The sequence below is a fragment of the Mandrillus leucophaeus genome, unplaced genomic scaffold (assembly GCF_000951045.1).
Source record: "Mandrillus leucophaeus isolate KB7577 unplaced genomic scaffold, Mleu.le_1.0 Scaffold143, whole genome shotgun sequence".
NCBI classification, from domain to species: domain Eukaryota; kingdom Metazoa; phylum Chordata; class Mammalia; order Primates; family Cercopithecidae; genus Mandrillus; species Mandrillus leucophaeus.
In genome coordinates, this window is record NW_012101399.1 from 4,157,775 (window position 1) to 4,180,967 (window position 23,193).

General features: G+C 38.6%; 1 protein-coding gene across 2 annotated transcripts in view; it reads left to right on the forward strand.

The window, feature by feature from the left end:
• The window catches only part of HIBCH (3-hydroxyisobutyryl-CoA hydrolase), a 119,456-nt gene that overhangs the window by 12,174 nt on the left and 84,089 nt on the right, over positions 1-23,193 (forward strand). For both annotated transcript variants that reach the window (XM_011974236.1, XM_011974237.1), the window contains exons 3-6: positions 2,874-3,014; positions 5,205-5,289; positions 9,394-9,474; positions 12,566-12,618. In XM_011974236.1, coding sequence (XP_011829626.1) covers positions 2,874-3,014; positions 5,205-5,289; positions 9,394-9,474; positions 12,566-12,618 — 360 coding nt within the window. The remainder of the gene's footprint in view (positions 1-2,873; positions 3,015-5,204; positions 5,290-9,393; positions 9,475-12,565; positions 12,619-23,193) is intronic.

Below are 23,193 nucleotides of genomic sequence, written 5' to 3' on the forward strand. Positions count from 1 at the left end.
GTGTATCTATCTGTGAAAAAAAGTGTCAGACTGTTTTTTTCAGGTTCTGTAAGTTTATCCTTCCCCAGTACGCTTGTTTACTTATACTCAAGAATATATCAGATGTGTGTGTGTGTATCAGACTTTGATAATTGTCCATGTGATTACAGAATATATCTTACTATTGCTAAAGTTTTGATTTAAATTTCTCATTAGAGAAACTCAGAAATTCAGATGAAATTGAAACACAACTTTTTCTGTTTAATAATTGTTCCTGTAACTTTAAGCGAATATAAATTATTTCTATTTTTATCTGATAATTTTAACAAAAATTAACTCCATTATTAAATGTGCAACTTGATTTCATAAAGGAGAACTTAAACATTGTGTAAACATGTTGCTTAATGCAGTCAAAATATGTACTTCTAGTTATTAGATTTTTGCTAATAAGTATGCTGTTTAGTTTTAATTGGCGTTCTCCAGTTAAAATTTTCCAATTTCAATTTTCAATTTTACATTACACACTTTTCCCATGCAAGGTTTTAAGTGTTGCCTTTACATAAAGGAATGTGTTAAGAATGGTGGTGCCATCTTCAACATACCTGACACAAACAAGCAATGGGGAAAGGATTTCCTATTTAATAAATGGTGCTGGGAAAACTGACTAGCCATATGCAGAAAGCTGAAACTGGACCCTTTCCTTACACCTTGTACAAAAATTAACTCAAGATGAATTAAAGACTTAAATGTAAAACCCAAAACAGTAAAAACCCTAGAAGAAAACTTAGGCAGTACTATTCAGGACATAGGCATGGGCAAAGACTTCATGACCAAAACACCAAAAGCAATTGCAACAAAAGCCAAAATTGACAAATGGAATCTAATCAAACTAAAGAGCTTCTGCACCACTAAAGAAACTATCATCAGAGTGAACATGAACAGGCAACCTACAGAATGGGAGAAAAGTTTTGCAATCTACCCATCTGACAGAGGTCTAATATCCAGAATCTCCAAGGAACTGAAACAAATATACAAGAAAAAACAACCCTATCAAAAAGTGGGCGAAGGATATGAACCAGACACTTCTCAAAAGACATGTGTACGGCCAACAAACATGAAAAAAAGCTCATTACTGGTCATTAGAGAAATGCAAATCAAAACCTCAGATACTATCGCACGCCAGTTAGCATGGCGATTATTAAAAAGTCAGGCAGGCTCACGCCTGTAATCCCAGCACTTTGGGACGCCGAGGTGGACGGATCACGAGGTCAGGAGATTGAGACCATCCTGGCTAACACATTGAAACCCCGTCTCTTTAAAAATACAAAATATTAGCCCGGTGTGGTGGTGGGTGCCTGTAGTCCCAGCTACTTGGGAGGCTGAGGCAGGAGAATGACGTGAACCTGGGAAGCGGAGCTTGCAGTGAGCTGAGATGGCGCCACTGCACTCCAGCCTGGTCGACAGAGTGAGACTCCGTCTCAAAAAAAATAAAAATAAAAAGCCAGGCGACAACAGATGCTAGTGAGGCTGTGGAGAAATAAGAGCACTTTTACCCTGTTGGTGGGAGTGTAAATTCAACCATTGTGGAAGACAGTGTGGTGATTCCTCAAGGATCTAGAACCAGAAATACTGTTTGACCCTGCAATCCCATTTCTGAGTGTGTACCCAAATGATTATAAATCATTCTGTTATAATGATACGTGTACACATATGTTTATTGCAGCACTATTTACAATAGCAAAGACTTGGAGCCAACCCAGATGCCCATCAATGATAGACTGGATAAAGAAAATGTGGCACATACACACCATGGAATACTAAGCAGCCATAAAAAACGATGAGTTTGTGTCCTTTGCAGGGACATGAATAAAGCTGGAAGCCATCATTCTCAGCAAAATAACACAGGAACAGAAAACCAAACACCATATGTTCTCACTCATAAGTGGGAGTTGAACAATGAAAACACATAGACACAGGGAGGGAAACATCACGCACCGGGGTCTGTTGGCGGGTTGGGGGGCAAGGGGAGGGAGAACTTTAGAACAAATACCTAATGCACACAGGGCTTAAAACCTAGATAACAGATGGGTGCAGCAAACCACCATGGCACATGTATACCTATGTAACAAACCTCCACATTCAGTACATGTATCCCAGAACTTAGAATAGTGATGCCGTGAGTCCTGATGGTTGGGTATAGCAGAGTCCTGGGAAATCACTGTGTAGTTAAAACTGTGTTCCTGACAGGTGTTTTATTAGTTAGTACTGCAAAATCAATTATTAAGTCTGTCGTATTATAATCTGGCTGCAAACTACTTATTCTGCCTACTCTTTCACCACTCATTTCCTCAGCTAGCCTTTGTTCCACTAACGTTTTAACATCTTAACAAACATTTCCAAATAATCATTGCTTATGGCTTAGCATGTGCGGTTTCCTCTACCTGGAATTCTCATCTCCCCTTTTTCTTGGGATACATCAAGCCCCAACTCAAATATCCTCTCTATTTTCAAGTTGACCATAGCTACAGTAGTAAGAATTATTTGCCCTCTCTTATTCATCTTTGCTCTCTCAGCATGTAATGTAGAGCTTTATATACAGTAGTAAATTAAAAGATTTAAGAGTATTTCAAAGTCCAAGAAATTCTAGACTGGGGTCTATAGTAAGTCAGTTTATTCAGTTGGCTCAGAAATAAAAATTTAGGAGGTGTGTATGATTTGCTTTGGAATTGTCCATTTACATAATCTAAATAACTTTAGAAACTTGTAAGATGTACCTATTCATTCCTTTAGTTGTCATTAATATGCAAGATTTGCATTTGATATGTATGTTTTGATGTTGGCTTGTGATAAAAACTTAAGAAATTTTATCATAAAGTTATTCTTTGTTTATACAGAGAATGTCCAAGCACACAGATGCAGCAGAAGATGTGCTATTGGAAAAAAAAGGTTGTGCGGGAGTCATAACACTAAACAGACCAAAGTTGCTCAATACACTGACTTTTAATATGATTCGGCAGATTTATTCACAGCTAAAGGTTTGTAATTTTCTTATTGCAGTTATATGGATTCTTCTCAAAGTATATCATAGTAGGACACTTCTGGTATTTTCTCCCATAGAATCACATAATTATCTGGGATCTGCATCTCAGTAAGCCCCAATTGATTCTTGAGGTTTCAGTGTTTTCCCTGTGCAGTTATTCTTGAGCATCCCTGGTGATAGGGAGGTCACTGTCTCCTGAGGCAGATTCTTTGACTTTTATATAGCACTGATTTGTTTGCAAGTTTCTTTTTGTGTTCTGGCACTCTCTGTTTCTCTGACCTTTAAACTAGTGATACTTTTTCTGCCTCTGAGAGAATGAGTGTACAAATCTAATCTGCTTCCACCTGATGACCTTTTCATTTGAAGACAGCTGCTTTTTTTTTTTTTTTGAGACAGAGGAGCCTTGCTCTGTCGCCCAGGCTGCAGTGCAGTGGTACCATCTCGGCTCACTGCAAGCAAGCTCTGCCTCCCGGGTTCACGCCATTCTCCTGCCCCAGCCTCCGGAGTAGCTGGGACTACAGGCGCCTGCCGTCACATCTGGCTAATTTTTTGTGGTAGAGACGGGGTTTCACCGTGTTAGCCAGGATGGTCTCAATCTCCTGACTTCGTGATCTGCCCACCTCGGCCTCCCAAAGTGCTGGGATTGCAGGTGTGAGCCACTGTGCCCGGCCAGACAGCTACTTTTAAACTGCCTGCTTTTTCTCAGAGAAGGCCATAAACTCTTGTAAGTGAACAGCATGGAATAGTAGAAAAACAGGACTTAAAGTCAGACTGTCTGGTTTGAAACTCGGATTTCTATTTATTAACTGTGTAAGCTGGGAAAGTTAATCTCTCCGTACCTCAATCTCCTCAGCTCTGAAATGGAGATGATGATATGTAAAGATTAAGTGAATAGTGTATGTAAGTACCTAATGTAGTCTGCCATGCAGATGTAGAACAAATCCCAGTTTTCCCCTGGCTACCAGTTCCTTAATTCTTCATTTGATGAGTCTGTCTTCTATTCTTGTGTTTCTGTTTGAGATACCATTATAGTATGTCTCAAAATGTGATACATAGAAATAAGCCAAATGTTGCAAATAATAGAGTTGGGCCAGAGTGGAAGAAATTAGAAATGTTCATGTTATAATAACATTTCTATTAATGTAATTAATATAGTCCAGTATTGCACGAACCGTTTGGACAATCACATCTGTCCAGCTACATCTTCCTTGTGCGTTACATATTTATTCTGTAGTACAGGTTGAACATCGTTAATTCAAAATGCTACAAAATTCAAAAACTCTTTAAGTATCGACATGACGCCACAAGTGGAAAATTCCACACCTGGCCTCATGATGGGTTGCAGTCAAAACACAAGTGCCCGACACACTATTCAGCATCCCTAAGGGAAAAAATTAATTACCTTCAGGCCATGTGTATGAGGTATATATGAAACCTAAAGGAATTTCCAATCCCCAAGATATGTCATTCTGTATATGCAAATATTCTAAAATCTAAAAAAGTCTGAAACACTTCTGGTCCCAAGCATTTCAGATGAGGGACACTCAACCTGTATAGATTGATAGAACCCCTGTTAAGTTTTCTGTCTGTAGGTAACTAATTTTTCATTTCGTCCATTGTTCTGGATTTTCACATTTTCATTGGCTCTTGATTCTTTCATCCTACTTGTTAGCTGTCTTTACCAATCCCAGATCACTTGGATTTTTTTATCAATATTATACGTGGTTTCACTCTGTTACTTATACATTAAGAGTAAGACAGTAAGCCCTGTATCAGCACAGTAGAAAGGTTATTGCTATATTTATCAGCAGTCTTTGGGTTGATTTGTTCTCCAAATTTATATGTTTATGTAACATCATTATTATGCCCATATTTGTTCATCTTGGTATCAAAGTTATGGCAAAGATTTCAGGTGCCATCTTGAAATTTGGATCACACAATGTACTCATCTAGCAACCTTTTGAAATAGCCTAAGCCTCTACTTTATCTGGGAAAAGCAAATGAACTTCATTCAATGAAGAATGGGATGAGATTTGTTCTTCTGGATATCCCTTATATAAGAATATGTACTGTCACACACATACATGTATATGAATATATTATTGTGTATATGTGCATATGCATATAATTTTAATGAGTTTGTGTTTATAATATGTTTATACCATCTTCTGTTACATTTGAATAGAAGTGGGAACAAGATCCCGAAACTTTCCTGATCATTATAAAGGGAGCTGGAGGAAAGGCTTTCTGTGCTGGGGGTGATGTCAGAGGTAAAAACTTTTCCCTTTCACCTGAATGCTTCCCCGCCCCACTAAAACTGATCAAGTATTGTCAAATTTTTGTAGTAATTTGTAATTTGCTTTACTTCTTAAAACTTTTTATTATAAAGTTAATACATTCTTAACTTACAAAAAGAAAAATTTGAAGACTTAACTTTCTGCAGTTAGTAGTAGCAAATGAGGAAAATAGCTGATTTTTTTTCTCACTACACAAATACCCTTTTGAAATTTAAATATGTTGTCTCTCTCCCTGAATCATCACAAATAACATGTCCAGTTAGGGTATATGGGTCCACTTTATATTTTAGAACAGCTGATATTAAGCAGTTCTGTTAGTCTTATGACCTATCTGGCCATGTTGACTTGCCATTCTCCAAAAATGATGTGCTCTCACATATTCATAATTTTTCCTATGCTTCCCACTATTCATGATCCCAAAGCAACCGTCTTCTATGTACTTATTTATAGCATTTATCCTGTTACATTGTAAATATACTTTACATGTGTTTAAACATGCTGAGCTAAAAAGAGAAACTGTCTTTATTTTTCATAGTTGTTCAGGTCAGTCTGTCTATACACATTTAAATGTTAAAGACAGAAGAAATGTCTGTTCTCAGCATCAGTGTCATGGTCATAATCACTATAATCATGATTATAGTATAATCATGAGATTATATTATATAATCTCTGATTATATATAGTATAATATATATAATATACTCTGAGTATATATAGAGACACTGATGCTGAGAACAGGCATTATAGTATAATCATGATTATAGTCATAATCACTATAATTGTCCATATTATATATACAGTATATTGAAACTTTTTACATTTTGTATTTTGTTCCTTGTGGAATTGGTAGGGTTCGGGGATTGTTTTTTTGTTTGTGTTTTAATTTTATTTGTTTGTTGTATTAAGACAACCATCTTTGGGCTTATTCACCAAACTTACATAAACCATTACCTTAGGAATAGGAAAAAAGCTGGATTCAGGATATAATTTCAGATACTTATTAATGCATTTTAAAATTGCAGTTTAATGAAAACTTTGCTTAAACTGATCTGTTAACTGAATTGTTTTTGAAATCTGTTGTTTTGCCTACAACATGCATTTTTAAATTATTATTTATTTATTTATTTATTTGTTTATTTTTTTGAGACAGAGTTTCAATCTTGTCACCCTGGCTGGAGTGCAGTGGTGTGATCTCTCCTCACAGCAACCTCCACCTCCTGGGTTCAAACAATTCTCCTGCCTGAGCTTCCTCAGTAGCTGGGATTACAGGTGCCTGCCACTATGCCCTGCTAATTTTTGTATTTTTGGTAGAGATGGGGTTTCACCACGTTGGCCAGGCTGGTCTTGAACTCCTGACCTCAGGCGATCCGCCTGCCTCAGCCTTCCAACAACGTGCATATTTTTAAAATACTGTTTTTCAGCCTTGAGTTAGCCTTTCATCTGGCCTGTGATCTTGTCAGTTTATAGATGGGCAGAGCTTTGTGTGTTGAGTTTATTAGCTGCTTCTGACTGAGCTATTTCTGCATATAGGCCTAATTTTATACTGATGTTTGGAAGTAACAGTTACAAATTGTAGAATTATTGTAGTTTACACATATAAAGCAGTGGATTCAAGTCCAGGAAATGTAGTTCCTTGAAAGATTGTAGTCCAAAACGATAAGTGGACACTCAGAAAATTTTCAAAAAATGATTGTGAAGGACATTTAATTTTAATTTAGGTGGAACTAATTGATTAGAATAAAAATTAGGTCAGAAAAAGATTTGAAGGAAATTTGAGAAGGTTTTTGAGGTAAAAGAGTTTCATTCCAAAGGCGATAAAACTTACGTTCTTTTCCTTTTAGAATTGGTAAGCAGTGATAAGAGCTGAATAAAAGATGATAGACAATGACAGTCATTTTTTGTTTGTTTGTTTAGGTATATATCAGTGAAACCTCAGAGTGGTAAAAGTAGATGTCAGATCTTTCTTTTAAAAACCAGTAAAAGGGCTGGGTGCAGTGGCTCACACCTGTAATCTTAGCACTTTGGGAGGCTAAGGTGGGAGGATTACCTGAGCTCAGGAGTTCAAGACCAGCTTGGGCAACATGGTGAAACCCCATCTCTACTAAAATACGCCTGTATTCCCAGCTACTTGGGAGACTGAGCCAGGAGAATTGCTTGAACCTGGGAGGTGGAGGTTGCAGTGAGCCGAGATCACGCCGCTGCACTCCAGCCTGGCGACAAGGCAATACTCCGTTTCAAAAACAAACACCCCAAAAAACTAGTAAAAGAAGTCAACATATGAAACATTTTGAAGGAAGAGATAACAGAATTCTAGAGTTAGGAGGCCCAAGCCGGCAGATCACCTGAGGTTGGGAGTTTGAGACCAGCCTGGCGAATATAGTGAAACCCTGTCTCTACTAAAAATACAAAAATTAGCCGGGCTTGGTGGCGCATGCCTGTAATCCCAACTACTTGGGAGACTGAGGCAGGAGAATTGCTTAAACCCGGGAGGTAGAAGTTGCAGTGAGCCAAGAGCCAAAATTGTGCCACTGCACTCCAGGGTAACAAAGCAAGATTCTGTCTCAAAACAGACAAAAAACAAACAAGAGAATTCTAGAGTTAGTGTAAAAATTGGTAGACAACATTTTGTGTGTAATACTTTCCCGTAAAGGAGGAAACATATTTATGAAATGTTTAGTTTGTGTTTTAATAGATAAATCTCAAAGGACTTAAAGATAGGAAAGGCATATGAGTTGCAGTATATAGAAGAGGAAACTTTGTTAGCAGTCTTGAGATTGACTGGAGGAAGAATATGGTAGGAGATGTGAACTCTGGGTAATAGAAGATTGCAATAGAAGTGAAACCATTTGATAGTGTTCACTATTCAGTAGATATTTACTGAGCATTTGTTTTTTAAGCCAGGTAATGGTATGCTGTAGCAATGTCTTTGAGAAGTTACATTTCTATTTATGTTAGTAAATAAGAATGTCAGTATATTGTTTACCTGTCTAGCCTCACCTTTTCCCTTTGCCCTTTAGTCTTTTAAAACTGTTTGATTCTTGATTTTACTCTTCTTTCTTGACTTTGAGGCTTTGTAGGGTACTGCTTCCCCTACTCAGAATTTTTCTTCCTGTCATTTTCTGGGAAATTCCTATTTACCTTTTCAAACTTGGCTTAGGGTTACCTCTTCTAGGAAGCCTTCTTTTAATTAATTACACATTTCCTGCTCCCATTCTCACAGCACCCCAATTCTTATAGGAGAAAGAATATGTTTTAATATCAATCTGAACTCCAGGACAGCCATCTTGTGTTGTTGTCTTTATTATCTGCAACACCTAAAACATTACTTGATATGTAGTAGATGCTCAGTAAATATTTCATGGGGGAAATGAATGTGACAGAAATATTTAAGGACATGGAGTACGTTGTAGCGCTATACACACACAGGTATAATACATTTTGTATTAAGATATATTACCAAAAGAAATGTATGTCTAGCAAATGTTAATTTAAGTGCTAGAGAAAATAATCAAAAGAAAATGTGGTTTGCTACAATATATTATTTTTTTTTTTTTAAAGACACAGGGTGTCACTCTTCTGTCCAGGCCAGAGTACAGTGGTATGATCCTGGCTCACCGTAGCCTCAGTATCCTGGGCTCAAGTAATCCTCCTGGCTCAGCCTCCTGAGCAGCTGGTACTACAGGCACATGGCACTGCAACCAGCTAATAAAACATTTTTTGTTGAGTCTCACCAGGCTGGTCTCAAACTCCTGGCCTCAAGGAATCCTCCCACCTGGTTTCTCAAAGTGCTGCAATTACAGGTTTGAGCCACCATGCCCAGCCTGTAATTTCTAATGTAACATTTTGTAAGAAGCATGGAAAACAAAAATAGGAATTTTTGCCTCGAAGCTTTGACTTTGGACTATGGATCTGTGACTATAATATAATTTCTCTGGCAGGGGCAACTTCAAAACCTTAACAAGTCATTTTAGAGTACTCCCTTTCCCCCAGTATTTAATTATCATAATACTTTTGATCTAGTTGACAACGTTGACTATTAAATCGTTTTTTTTTTTATTTGTAATCTTTCCTTCCTAGTGATCTCGGAAGCTGAAAAGGCAAAACAGAATATGGCTCCAGTTTTCTTCAGAGTAGAATATATGCTGAACAACGCTATTGGTATGTGTGTTCTGCTCAGAGCTTTGGAAATGGAATAAAGAAATGAGGTGACAGCCGGGTGCGGTGGCTCACGCCTGTAATCCCAGCACTTTGGGAGGCTGAGGCGGGCGGATCATGAGGTCAGGAGTTCGAGACCTTTCTGGCTAACACAGTGAAACCCCATCTCTACTAAAAGTGCAAAAAATAAGCCGGATGTGGTAGTGGGTGCCTGTAGTCCCAGCTACTCGGGAGGCTGAGGCAGAGAATGGCATGAACCTGGGAGGCGGAGCTTGCAGTGAACTGAGATAGCGCCACTGCACTCCAGCCTGGGTGACAAAGCGAGACTCCGTCTCAAAAAAAAAAAAGAAATGAGGTGGATGTATGTACTTTGTTAAAAATGTAATCAATAGGCAGTCTTACTTAAACTTTTAATACCATGTGCCAGGCATAAATAAAGTTGATTAAACAATTTTGAGTGCTTATTTAAAAACAGTAACCCTTTAATATTAGTAGGCTATACTTAACTGCAATTTGTTAAAAAATCAATATGAGGCCGGGTGCGGTGGCTCACGCCTGTAATCCCAGCAATTTGGGAGGCTGAATGGGTGAATCACCTGAGGTCAGGAGTTTGAGACCAGCCTGGCCAACATGGTGAAACCCCATCTCTATTAAAAATACAAAAATCAGCTGGGTGCGGTGGCACGTGCCTATAATCCCAGCTACTCGGGAGGCTGAGGCAGGAGAATCAGCTTGAATCTGGGAGGTGGAGGTTGCAGTGATTCGAGATCGCACCACTGCACTTCAGCCTGGGCAACAAAGCGAGACTCCGTCTCAAAAAAAAATCAATATGAGAATATGGATTTCTGATCATGTGGTAGCTTTAGCTTTCTTGGGGGAAAAACCGTGGGTTCCAGTTTTCTCTATAAAATGAAGTATATAGTATCATTTCCTAATTCTTAAAGAACTTGGGAATAAAAATTTCTTTATATTCAAGGTTCAAGGTTTCATTGGAGGTGAAGCAGTGTTTTTATCAAGCATGTGTTTCAAAAGTTAAGATACAGGAAGTAACATAATAAGTACTTGTGTACCCTCTAGCCCAGAATTAACAGACATCAATATTTTATTTTTGCTTGATGATTTAAAATGTCTTCAAAAGAAATATAATACTGCAAGTCTGAAAGTTACATTTCAGTTCATTTTTTTGCTTTCCTCAGTGCCATTACTTTCCCCAGAAGCAACCATTTATCCCTCCTCAAAAACAACCATTGTCATTAATTTTCAGTGTATTCTCTTAGACCATATTTGACATTTTTACTAAATATTTATGAACTAAAAGATTTTAAGTTAGAATTTGATTGAGTACGTGATATTAAAGTATTTTGACATAGTTGAAAAAATAAATTCAGTTTTTCTCATGTGCCTTTTAGACAAACATATTTATATATTGGCATAAAAACATGAATTAATATCTAGTAGATTAAACACATGGGGATATATATGTTTTTGTAAAAACATGAATTGATGAAAATAATTACTAAGTGATGAAAAAAGCTGTGCAATAATTTAACATTGAAGTATTTAAAATAGTAAAACATAAGTTTATTTTAATTTTATTATTTATTTATTTATCTTTTGAGACAGAGTCTTGCCCTGTCACCCAGGCTGGAGTGCAGTGGTGCGATGTTGGCTCACTGCAGCCTCTGTCTCCCAGGTTCAAGTGATTCTCCTGCCTCAGCCACTTGAGTAGCTGGGATTACAGGCATGCACCACCACACCCGGCTAATTTTTGTATTTTAATTAAAGACAGGTTTCACCATGTTGGCCAGGTTGCTCTCGAACTCCTGACCCTAGGTGATCCACCTGCCCCGGCCTCCCAAAGTGGTGGGATTACAGGCGTGAGCCATTGCACCTGTGGTGTATAAGTTTAAATGTATAAGTTTAAAGACAAAATAGAAATGCAGAACATTGTATCATATTTTATACAGCAAAGTAGACAAATAGAGGCTTCCATTTTTTAAGCTTTCCAATTCCTTTTGTTTTTTAGCTTTTATTTTAGGTTTGAACTAAAAGATTTTTACTTTGTATTTAGAAATTTACGTAAATACTATCTTACTGTGTATACCATTCCATAAATTGTTTTTAACAACATGGAATATAACTCTTCTGTGGTATCCAATATTATGATTATATCCCACATTAATTATCTGTTCTACATTAATGGATATTTTAGTTTCCAATAGTTACTAACATAGATAGTTGTACTCTTGTACATGCTCCCTTATTTCCCATGCGCAAAAGTTTCTCCAGAAATAGTATGTAGAATGGATAGATCATAGTGTTTATGCATCATTACTTTGTTTCCAAATTCTTTAAGATGCGTTTTCTACATGTCTTTTGTCTTGGCTGCTGTTGGACTTTGGGTCTTCCATATGAATTTTAGAATTGTTTCATCTGGTTTCACAAAAGTTTCTACTGAGATTATGATTAGACTTAGAATGAATTATGGGTTAATTTGGAGGGAGTTGACATCTTTGAGATGGAGTCTTCTCAACCATAATGTAGCATAGCTCTTCCTTTTTTTTTGTTTTTTTTAAAGATAGGGTATTGGTCTGTTGCCCAGGCTGGAGTGTAGTGGCATGATCACAGCCCACTGCAGCCTCAACCTCCTATGCTTAAGTGATCAAGTGTTCCTCCCACCTCAGCTTTCTGAGCAGCTGGGAGCACAGGTGCTTGTCGCCACACCTGGCTATATATTTTTTAAGAGATGGAGTTTTGCTGTATTGCTCAGACTTATCTCATACTGCTGACCTCAAGCAATCCTCCCACCTTGGCCTCCCAAAGAGCTTAGATTACAGGTGTCAGCCACCACACTGAGCCCTGGTTTTTTGTTTAAAATCAAAGGTTAAGTTGTTAAATGATAATGAATAGATAGGATTGTGTTGGATTGACATTTAAAAATACGTATTTTATAAGCCATACATTTAGTCATCTTTGGTGTTTCTTGCTAAAATTTCCTAGGGAGAATCTTGAGTATATATAATGTGGGTTTTTTTAAGAAAAAGGGAATGTATTATAAACACTGTAACTAAAATTACAGCTCTATTTCTTTCAGGTTCTTGCCAGAAACCTTATGTTGCACTTATTCATGGAATTACAATGGGTGGGGTAAGTAGACTTTTTACTCCGATCATTGATGTGAGTTGTATTAAAAATAAGTTAATAATTATTAAACAGAAGTGAGCTGATGAATGTAATATAATAGACCTCATTGAAATGTAATTGTGTGGATTTTGGATCCTGACAGATTTGAGATATAATATTTGCTTATAGCACTTTTAGACTATCCCAGCCCAAAAGAATATTTTATGTTCTTAATTATGTTATATGGCTGGGCATGGTGCCTCACATCTGTAATCCCAGCACTTTGGGAGGCCAAGGTGGACAGATCACTTACGTTAGGAGTTTGAGACCAGCCTCGCCTACATGGTGAAACCCTGTTTCTATTAAAAATACAAAAATTAGCTGAGCATGGTGGCACACACCTGTGATCTCAGCTACTCAGGAGGTTGAGGCACGATAGTTGCTTGAACCTAGGAGGTGGAGCTTGCAGTGAGCTGAGATTGCACTACTGCACTCCAGCCTGGGTAACAAAGTGAGACTATCTCAAAAAATAAAAAAATATATATATACACACACACACACACACACACATTATATGCTATTTTAATTTTTTGAATTAGCAAGTTTTTTTAAGCAATGGAAAGTTATCTTTTAATATATAGAGCCTTTTTTCTACTTAAAAATAGGAGCTTCCGAAGAGAAACTAGAATGTTGAGTTTTTTTTTTTTAATTCAGTATTAGAGATTTGGTTGCCTAAATTGTACCTGTTACTCAAAATTTCACCTTAGTGGAAGTGTTTGGATTCTTTATGAAGTTCTCTATAACTGCATTTCTGTCAGTTGACAAATATTCTGCCTCTGTGCTATTACAGAGAAGTCTAAAATGTAACTGACATTGATTAACTTGACCTGGAGTTAGAGAAAACATGAAATAATTACAAAACAATTGGTAAATTGTAAGGTACTGACAAAGATTAGCCTTTAAAGAAGTGAGGGGTCAGAATGGGTCTTCATGGCAGGAAAGGGCTGCATGGAGAAGATGGTGAATTGAACTGAGCCTAGAAAGGTAGTGGAGGAGAGAAAAAGTAATGTCTTTTCCTCACTGATTGCAGGGGTCATGGCCAATATCCGTATAACAAAAGACAGATTAACAATAGAGAAGCATAACACATTTATTTAATCAAAGTTTTACATGACATGGGAGCCTTCAGAAATGAAGACCCAAAGACCCACAGATCCAGGAAAAACTGTGTTTTTGTGTGTAAGTTCAACGAACAATGGATGGTCACATAGAAGTATGATTGTACAAAAACGGTATTATTCATTAGTAATAAATCGGGGAACTTAGGTAGGCTTGTTTGTTGAGATTCTTCTTGGCCTCTCTGTGTAACATTCCTTTCCTCCAGGTATAGAATGGGGCCCTTGTCACATGAGGGTTTAATGACTTTCAAGGCCAGGTGTCGTGGCTCATGCCTGTAATCCTAGCACTTCGGGAGGCTGAGGTGGGTGAATCGCTTGAGGCCAGGAGTTCGAGACCAGCTTGGGCAACATGGCGAAACCCCATCTCTACTAAAACTACAAAAATCAGTTGGGTGTGATGGTGCGCACCAGTAATCCCAGCTACTGAGGAGGCTGAGGCATGAGAATTGCTTGAACCCAGGAGGTTGTAGTGAGCTGAGATCATGCCATTGCACTCCAGCCTGGGTGACAGAGCGAGACTCTGTGTCAAAAAAAAAAAAAAAAAAAAAGACATACTTTCAGAAGAGGTAGGTTAGAGAACTTCTTTATGGCCAACTGTCCCACAAAAAGGTGGGGGAAAGTCACAGTGGCCTCCAAGTGGCCATAGTTTGGGGTAGCATGTCCTGAGCCATGACAATAGGCAGGACATAGGTAGGTAGGGCCCAGGTAGGTAGAGTCTAGGTAGGTAGGTAGTATGAGGCCAAAAGGTGGAATTTTTGAAATTCCACCTGTTCAGTGTTTTAAGGAACGATTTGGAATACAGGTAGTTCCCCACTTTGTTCTAGTAGAACCACCCTAAATAAGGACCGGAATTGCTTAGATCTTGCACATCATTTTGGGAAGGGATTCTACTAGCAAGGGCGATCTGTACCTCTCTGCTTGGCGGAAACTGAGTGTGGGTTTGTTGTGCTTTAACCTGGGGAAGATGAAAGCTCTCTGAAAAAAAATACTGTAGAATAAGAGGAAGGGAAAGAATCTGAAGCATTGAAGGAAGAGCTGCCCTGTGAATGTGAAAGAAACCAGGAGGAAATGAAGACAAAAACAATGGGCATACCCAACAGCGTGAAAAATAAATGTGACCCCATTAAAACAGGAAAGAAGTCCCATAAGGAGAGAGCAGACTCAGGTGAAAGGGCTACAAGTTGAAAAAGGGAAACAGATAACAGGGAGGATGACGGGGAACTAATACACAGTAGCAAAACTGACATTCTGTTTTAATGGCATTAGATTAGAAAGAGATGAATTTAATGTTACAGATAGTAAAGTATCTGTGGAGAGTAAACTTGAGAAACTCTCACAAAGCATTAAAAAAATATGTAAGTGATAAAAATGAGTGTTTTGAGGTAATGACTATGAAAGAAAGTTACTGGGAACCCAAAAAAGGAGTGATAAATACTCCATTGAAAGTAAATCAAACACTTGGAACAGAAATAATGATCAGATATGATGAAATAAGACTTTAAGTAAAAACAAAAACTCCCAAACTCAGATATGTATAATTAAAGAAAACAGAATTTCAGATAAGCGAAAAGAGACCCACACCTAGATAAAAGCTCAGGTAAATCTTTTAAAATTATAAACCTTAAGAGAAAAAAGCTAACTGTGAGTAGTCAGGCCAAGGAATCAAGGTAAATGGGGTGATTAGTGAATGCATGTTATATACAGATTTCTTCAGATTGCTCTGTTACACAGTGTGACAGAAGTCAATGGGTTGAGAAGTTGTGAAGTAGTTAGGATCCAAGAGTTTTCTCCCCAACTAAGTTGTTATTAGTATAATATAAAATAAAAATATTATCAGGAATGGTAAATATATTGCTGACATATTATTGAGAATATTTCAATAACTATTTGGTCTAGTTGACCAAGAGATCACTTAAAGTTATAACTCAAGACTCTTTCTGATATGAAAGGATTGGTAAACTGCCCTTGGTGCTATTAAGTGGGCAGAACTTCCATTTTTTTTACAGAAGCCTGAGAATTATATTGCTTTAGCACAGCATGTCTGAATGCACTGGCCATGTTCTTCAGTACTGGGGCTTGTAAGCGTTTGTATATATTCCTCATGTATAACAACCAAGAATATTTATTTCAAAAGAAAGACTGCAGCGAAACAGACCAAGACAATGTTGTCTTGAATAGATGAACATGCTGCTGCTGCTTCATACTGGTCTCTGTTTTCAGTATTTAAAGAACATAAATTACTTTCAAATAAATATATACTTTATATCAGCCTTTCTTAACCAGAATTCCACCAGAGGATTAAGTCTTAATGCCCTAAAATGTTCTTGGGTTTGCCTAGAGAATCCGTCTCTAGACTGGGGCCTAGCAGTCTGTTTGAACAAGCCAAGCTCTCCAAGTAATTCTGAGTCATGTTAATTTGAGAAATAGGGCTCTAAGCCATCCCCTGAATATGATTAATTAGCTCCTATTTCTGTCCTGTGCTTCTTGAATGGTACTAGTTATGTACTATCCTTGGAAGAATTGAGAATATAATCACATCATTTGCAGTGATCTGTGGTTCAGATGAGGAACCCCTGAGAAAGTTTGTTTTATACTATATTTTATCTGCTCCCTTAAAAAAATTCTGTCTTTTCTTCCATCAGGTATGCCCAACCACATGCATCCTTAAAGACTGAAGTTCTACCCTCTTTTTTTAATAGTCATACATAGTATGGATTGAGCATCTCTTGTCTGAAATGCTTAGGACCCGGAGTGTTTTGGATTTTGGAATATTTACAATATGTTATAAATAAAGTTTCAGTGCTGCAAAAGAAATAGCACTCGAATATAACATTTTATTTTTAATTCTCAGCAAGGCGATGTACTTCTATAGAAGGGTGTGCCCTTACAGAGGGAGCAGTGGTGAGCACACACCTGGAAAAGGAAGGGGGAAGAAGTTCTTATTCCTGATAAACATGGCCCCTGCTGCTGTGTCATTCCCCTATTGGCTAGGGTTAGACCAGACAGGCTAAACTAATTCTGATTGGCTAATTTAAAGAGAGTGATGGGGTGAGTGGTTTGGCAGAAAAAATGGTTATGGCAGAGCAGTAAATTGGAATGAGTCAGGGTAGAGCAGGTAATCGAGAAAGGTTGCGTTATGGGGAAGTTAAGTTTAAAAGTAGAAGGCAAAGAATTGAACATACACTGATCCTTTGAAGAGAAATTTAGAACTCATATCTAACAACTTAAATCTTAAATCCAAAAATCTGAAGTCTGAAATGTTCCACAATCTGAAATATTTGGAGCACCAACGTGATACTCAAAGGAAATGCTCATTGGAGCATTTCAGATTTCAGAGTTTTGGATTCAGGATGCTCAACTTACACTACAATTAGATGTGATTTCTTCTTCCATTGAGTCAGTGCTTTCAGTCTGTCCTCTAAATTTGGTGTTTGTACTTTATTGTTACTTTATATCTCATCTTCCCAATTGTATTAGATGGTCTGGAAAGGGCAAGGATTATCCTACCTTTTTTTTGTTTTGGCCTTCCCATAACAACTAGGAATGTACAGTTATAGAAAAATTTTTAAACAATTATACCCTAAATAATAAACATCTTGTATAGCCTTTGAAAGGGTAAACAACAGGCTGGAAGTGAACAGTCTCTTTTTTTTAGTAGTGGGGTTTTGTGTTTATCTTGGTTTTGAAGGCCACACTTTTCACGTCTGATTTACAAACTTCTGTGATTTGAGCATGGGTTGTCCCCACCAAAACCCATGTTGAGGCTTGTTTCCAATGTGGTGGTGTTGGAAGGTGGTGCCTTTAAGAGGTGATTATGTTGTTAAGATGGATTAGTATCTTTCTTGCAAGACTGGGTTAGCTCTTGTGGGAATGTTAGTTTCTGCGAGAGCAGGTTGTCGTAACGTGAGGTTGCTTCCTATGTTTTGGGCTTTTTACATGTGCCTGGTACCTCTTCTATTTCTCTGCCATGTTTTCATGTAACATAAGGCCTTCACTAGAAGCTGCCAGATGCAGCCTCTCAATCTTGAACTTTCCAGTTTGTAGAACCATCACCTAAATAAACCCGTTTTTAAATTTTGTTTTATAAGTTACCCAGTCTGTGTATTCTGTTACAGTAGCACAAAATGGACTGAGACAGAAAATTGGTACTGAGAAGTGTTGCTAATAACAAATAACTGAAAATGTGGAAGTGGCTTTGGAATTGGGTAATGGATAAACACTTGAAAGAGTTTGGAGGAGCAGGATAGAAAAAACCCTGTATTGCTGTGAACGGAACATTAAGGGTGATTCTGGTGAGGGCTCAGAAGACGACAAGGCTGTGGAAGATGTGGAACTTCTTAGAGATTATTTTAGTGATCATGGGCAGAATGCTAATAGAAATATGGACAGTAATGGCCATTTTGATGAGGACCCAGATGAAAATGAGGAACAAGATATTGGAGTAAAGGGCATCCTTGTAATAAAGTAGCAGAGAACCTGGCTGGATTGGGTCCATGTCTGAGGGCTTTATGGAATTCAGGATTTTAGAGCCGTGAATTAGAATGCCTGGAAGAAGACCTATCTAACCCGCAAAGCATTCAAGCTGCTGCATGGCTACTTTTAATAGCTTACATTAAGCTGTGAGAGGGAAAAAAATGACTGAAGATGAAATTTATAATCAAAAGGGAAAGAAAGCAGAAAGATTTGGAAAACTGTCAGCCTGGCCATGTAAAGAGTGAAAAAATTTTTTGGGAGAGGAAACCAGGGTGTGGCCCAGCAATTTTTGCTAAGGAGAGTAGTACTTAATAGAAGGGATTATCAAGACAATGGGAGAAAGACCCTCAAGGCATTTCAGAGATCTTTGAGCCTCCCTTTCTCATCACAGGCCCAGAGCTCTAGCACAAATGGTTTTGGGTGATGGACTTGGGCCTCTGCCTATAAGCTTACTGCCCAGGGCTGCTTTAGGCCTCTGCTCCCAGAATTCCAGCACAGTGTTCCTCAGTTGTCCCCACTATGGCTCAAGTGGCCCTAGGTGCAACTTGACCTGCAGCTCCAGAAGATATAAGCCATAAGCCTTGGTGGCATCCATGTGGTGCTAATTCTGCAGGTTGTCAGAAAGCAGAGCTAGGAAGTCATGTGAGCCTCTACCTAGATTTCAAAGGATATATTATAGACAGTCTGGTGTCCAGGCAGAGACTTGTTGCAGGGGTGGAGCCACCACAGAGAGCCCATTCTGGAGAATGCCAAGTGGAATTGTGAGGTCAGAGCTAGAGCTGCCCTTGAGATTCTAGAACTGTGACACACTGGCAGCGCATGGCACCAGTTTGTAACTTCAACTGGAGAGAGCTGAAGTGTGGGCTTGTTAGCAGTGGTGGATCCGTACAGGTTTGAAGCAACTTGATTCTTGCCTCCTCGAAGGAAAGAATTTGTCCAAGGGGCGTAAGGCAGAGTGAGAGACCAAGGCAAGTTTTTGAGCAAGAGTGAGAGTTTATTAAAAAGTTTTGGAACAGGAACAATGGGAAGTAAAGTATTCTTGGAAGAGGGCCAAGCAAGCAATTTGAGAGATTCAAGTGTTCTGTTTGGCCCTTGACTTGGGGTTTTATACATTGGCATGGTTCCGGGGTTTGAGTTTCTCCTGCCTTGATTTTTTCCTTGGGGTGGGCTGTCCGCATGTGTAGTGGCCTGCCAGCACTCCAGAGGGACCACATGCTCAGTGTGTTTTCTCAAGTTGTGTGCATGCTCATCTGAGGCATTTTTGCCTTGCTAAGTTGAACATTTTTAGAGGAAGGTCATATACCAGTTAAACTGCCATTTTGCGTCTTAGTGCACATGCTTGGGCCCACTCGCCTAACTCCTGAGATCTTAATGGGAAGCTGCTGATCACCAGCTTCAGGTGTTTTCTGTCTGCTGGGAGACTGCCTTTCCCTGCTGCCAGCTGCGACCAGTTATTTTAGGGAGACAGTTTAACAACCACCTGACCATCACTTGATTGCCACCTGACATGCTGGGTGTGGGGGAGTCCTCTGCCCTGCTCATGTCTGCCTAGCTACCTACTCTTAACTGGTTGAGCCCAGAAAGCTCTAGGAGTAGGGTTGCTTGATACCTTGCGAGCCCACCTGCCCAACCCCACCCCAGTGTGCACAGGATTCAGACATGGAATGGAGATTACTCTGTAGCTTTAAGAGTTAATGTCTTCTTTCCTAGGGTTTAGACTTACTTGAGGCCTGTTACTCCTTTCTTTTGGCCTATTTCTGCCTTTTAGAATGGGAATGTTAGAAATGCTTGTTCCCCGGTGCTGCAAAGAAATAGCACTTGAACGTAAATTTAATTTTCTCAGCAAGGCCATTTTACTTTATGCAGAAAGAGTACACTTGCCAGCAGTTTTGCCACGAGAGTACAGCGAACAGAGGAGAGAGGGTCATTTATAACCTGACACAGTCACCCTCCTGCTGTGTCCGGTTTCCATTGACTGGAATGGTACCTCACATTCTGTATTTGTCCCGATTGGAACTTTCTAAAAGAGGCAAAGGCAGAGGAGAACAAAGGAAGGAAGAAGTAACTTGTGGAATGCTGAGCAAGGTAAAAACAGCTCCAAATGAGGAAGAGGAACAAGATATGACCTAATGCTTGCTTGTACCAGTATAAGCATGCCAGGGCAAATATTTAGGCTAAATTGTGGGAGCTAAGAACACAAAGTACATTGATTTCTTTATTAAGGCTAGCAGGTATCTAAGAATGTTAGCACAGGTCTTTGAATAAATTTTGCTTCTAAGAGAATTTACTATTTATTCCTAATTAGACAGGGAGGAAAGTCTCTTTGAAGAGGAACCTCTACTTTAGTTTTTACAGGAATACCCTATACCTGTCCTACCATTGTATCTTAGAAGTAGATGACTTGTTTTGATTTCACAGGCTTCACAGATGGGACTCTGGACTTTGGAATTTTGAGTTGGTGCTGAAACAAGTTAATACTTTGAGGATATGGAGCTAGAGTGAATGTATTTGTATGTGAGAAGGATATGAGTTTGGGAGGTCAGGGATGGAATGCTATGGTTGGAGTATTTGTCCCCACCAAAACTCATGTTGAAACTTAATCCTGAATGTAACAGTATTAAGAAGTGAGGCCTTTAAGAGGTGATGGAGTCCTGAGGGTAGAGTAGTTTGATCCATTCTTGGATTAATAGGTTATCACAGGAAGAATGGTTTAATTACCATGGGAATGGGTCTGTTTTAAAGGCCAGTTTGGCATGCTTTTGCCCCCTCACCACATGATGCCTTGCACTGCTGCTGGGCTCTGCAGAGAGTCCCCACCAGCAAGAAGGCCCTCAACAGATATGTCCCCTCAACCTTGGATTTCCCAATCTCCAGAAGAGCTGTAAGACATAGATTCCTTTACTTTGTAAATTACCCAGTCTCAGATATTCAGTTACAACAACAGAAAATATAAGACACCAGCATTTCTTAATATAAGATGTTTTATGAACTCTAACTTCTGAAAATGTAATCCTCTAGATCAGTGGCACTCAACCTTGTTTGCACTTTAGAATCATTTGGGAGTCTTTTTAAAATTCCAGTGCCTAGGCTTTCCTTATCTCCCATAATCATCAAATTGGATAGTGGAGTGAAACCTAGGCTCTTTTTTTTTTTTGAGATGGAATCTTGCTCTGTCGCCCAGGCTTTAGTGCAGTGGCGCGATGAGACCTAGGATTTTTAAAGCTCCCTGGTGTTACCAATGTGAAGGTAAGGTTAAAAACTGTTGCTCAGCAGGTTCTTATGTGTGGTTGTGTCTCCTGTGACTTTTTTCTAAATCTCCCAAAGACTGTTTTTCATGTTTTAGTTTGTATCAGAATAACCTGGAGGGCTTGTGAAAAAGCAGATTCTAGGCTGGGCATGGCAGCTCATGCCTGTAATCCTAGTACTTTGGGAGGTCTAGGCAGGTGGGTCACTTGAGGCCAGAAGTTCAAGACTAGCCTGGCCAATGTGGTGAAATCCCATCTCTACTAAAAATACAAAATTAGCTGAGTGTGGTGGCAGGGTCCTGTAATCCCAGCTACTCCAGAGGCTGAGGCAGGAAAATTGCTTGAACCTGGGAGGTGGAGGTTGCAGGGAGCCAAGATTGTGCCATTGCACTTCAGCCTGGGCAATAGAGTGAGACTCCATCTTAAAAAAAAAAAAAAGCAGATTATTTCCTTGCCCCATTTCTAGTTTAGTCTGGAATGTGGCCCAAGAATTTGCATTTCTAGCAAGTTCTCAGATAATGATGATTCTAGGGGGAGAGGAGTTCACTTTAGGAACAATTTTTGTAAGGTGTTCAGACTACAGTTTGTTCAAAAAGCCTTTATTTTCAAAATTTTTAGTAGAATTTTAGAATTACACATAATTGCTTAGTGTAGGCTTAGTATAGATACATTTTTAATCTGTTAAAAGAAAAACTTCATACAAATTTAACACTTTATCTGAGCAAAGAACAATTCATGAATCCGGCAGCATGCAGAACCAGAAGAGGTTGAGAGAGCTCCACCTTGCAACATGAGCAGTGAGCTTCCATAGGCTGAATGTGGAAGCAAATTAGAGAAATTACCTGATTGGCTACCACAAGGCATTTTGCCTTATTTGGGCATGGTGTGATGAGATGTTCACCCTGTATTGGTAGGGTCTGATCAGTTGGCTGCCTATGATTGGCTGAAACTTGGCTGTTTGTTACAAAACTATACTCTTAAATTAGGTTTCAGTTTATTTCTTTACTAAGTTTGCATTTTTTTATGCAGGAACTCAAAGTGCAGAGAGACAGTCTCAGTTCAATGACTTCTGCTTATTTAACATACCCTAGTACAGAAAGAACTGTGAGAATAATATGGAGCTGGGATTACAGGTGCCTGCCACCACACCCAGCTAATTTTGTATTTTTAGTAGAGATGGGATTTCACCACATTGGCCAGGCTGGTGTTGAACTCCTGGCCTCAAGTGATCCACCCGCCTTAAAAGGCATAGGAATAGTACTTGTTTGATTCTGGTCAATAAATTTTTTCTTACAATAATGTAAGAAAGAATTTTGTTAAGAATTTGTACAGTCCAAAAGATGGCGCCATAGAGCTTGGTTTCCCCCTGCTTTCCTTTTGTTTTTATTATAGAAGGTATTATTTTTTTCCAGTATAGAAAATGACAGTTTTATTTTCTCTCGTTACCCACCATGAAGAGTAGCACAGCATTTTGTAGAGTCCCGGGATTGCTAAATTCTGTTATCTTTAAGGTTTTAGAAATTCATTTACTCAGTTTTTTGAAATACAGTAAAATAAAAATGTTACTGAGTTCTCCACATGGTAGATCAGAATTATGTGAAATTATTCCAGTGTTTCTGAAACAATTTTTTTATGAATAGATACTTAAATGACTAAATTTATTCTGTTTCTGGGGAAGACAAATTTTGTTATCCTTTTGCCCT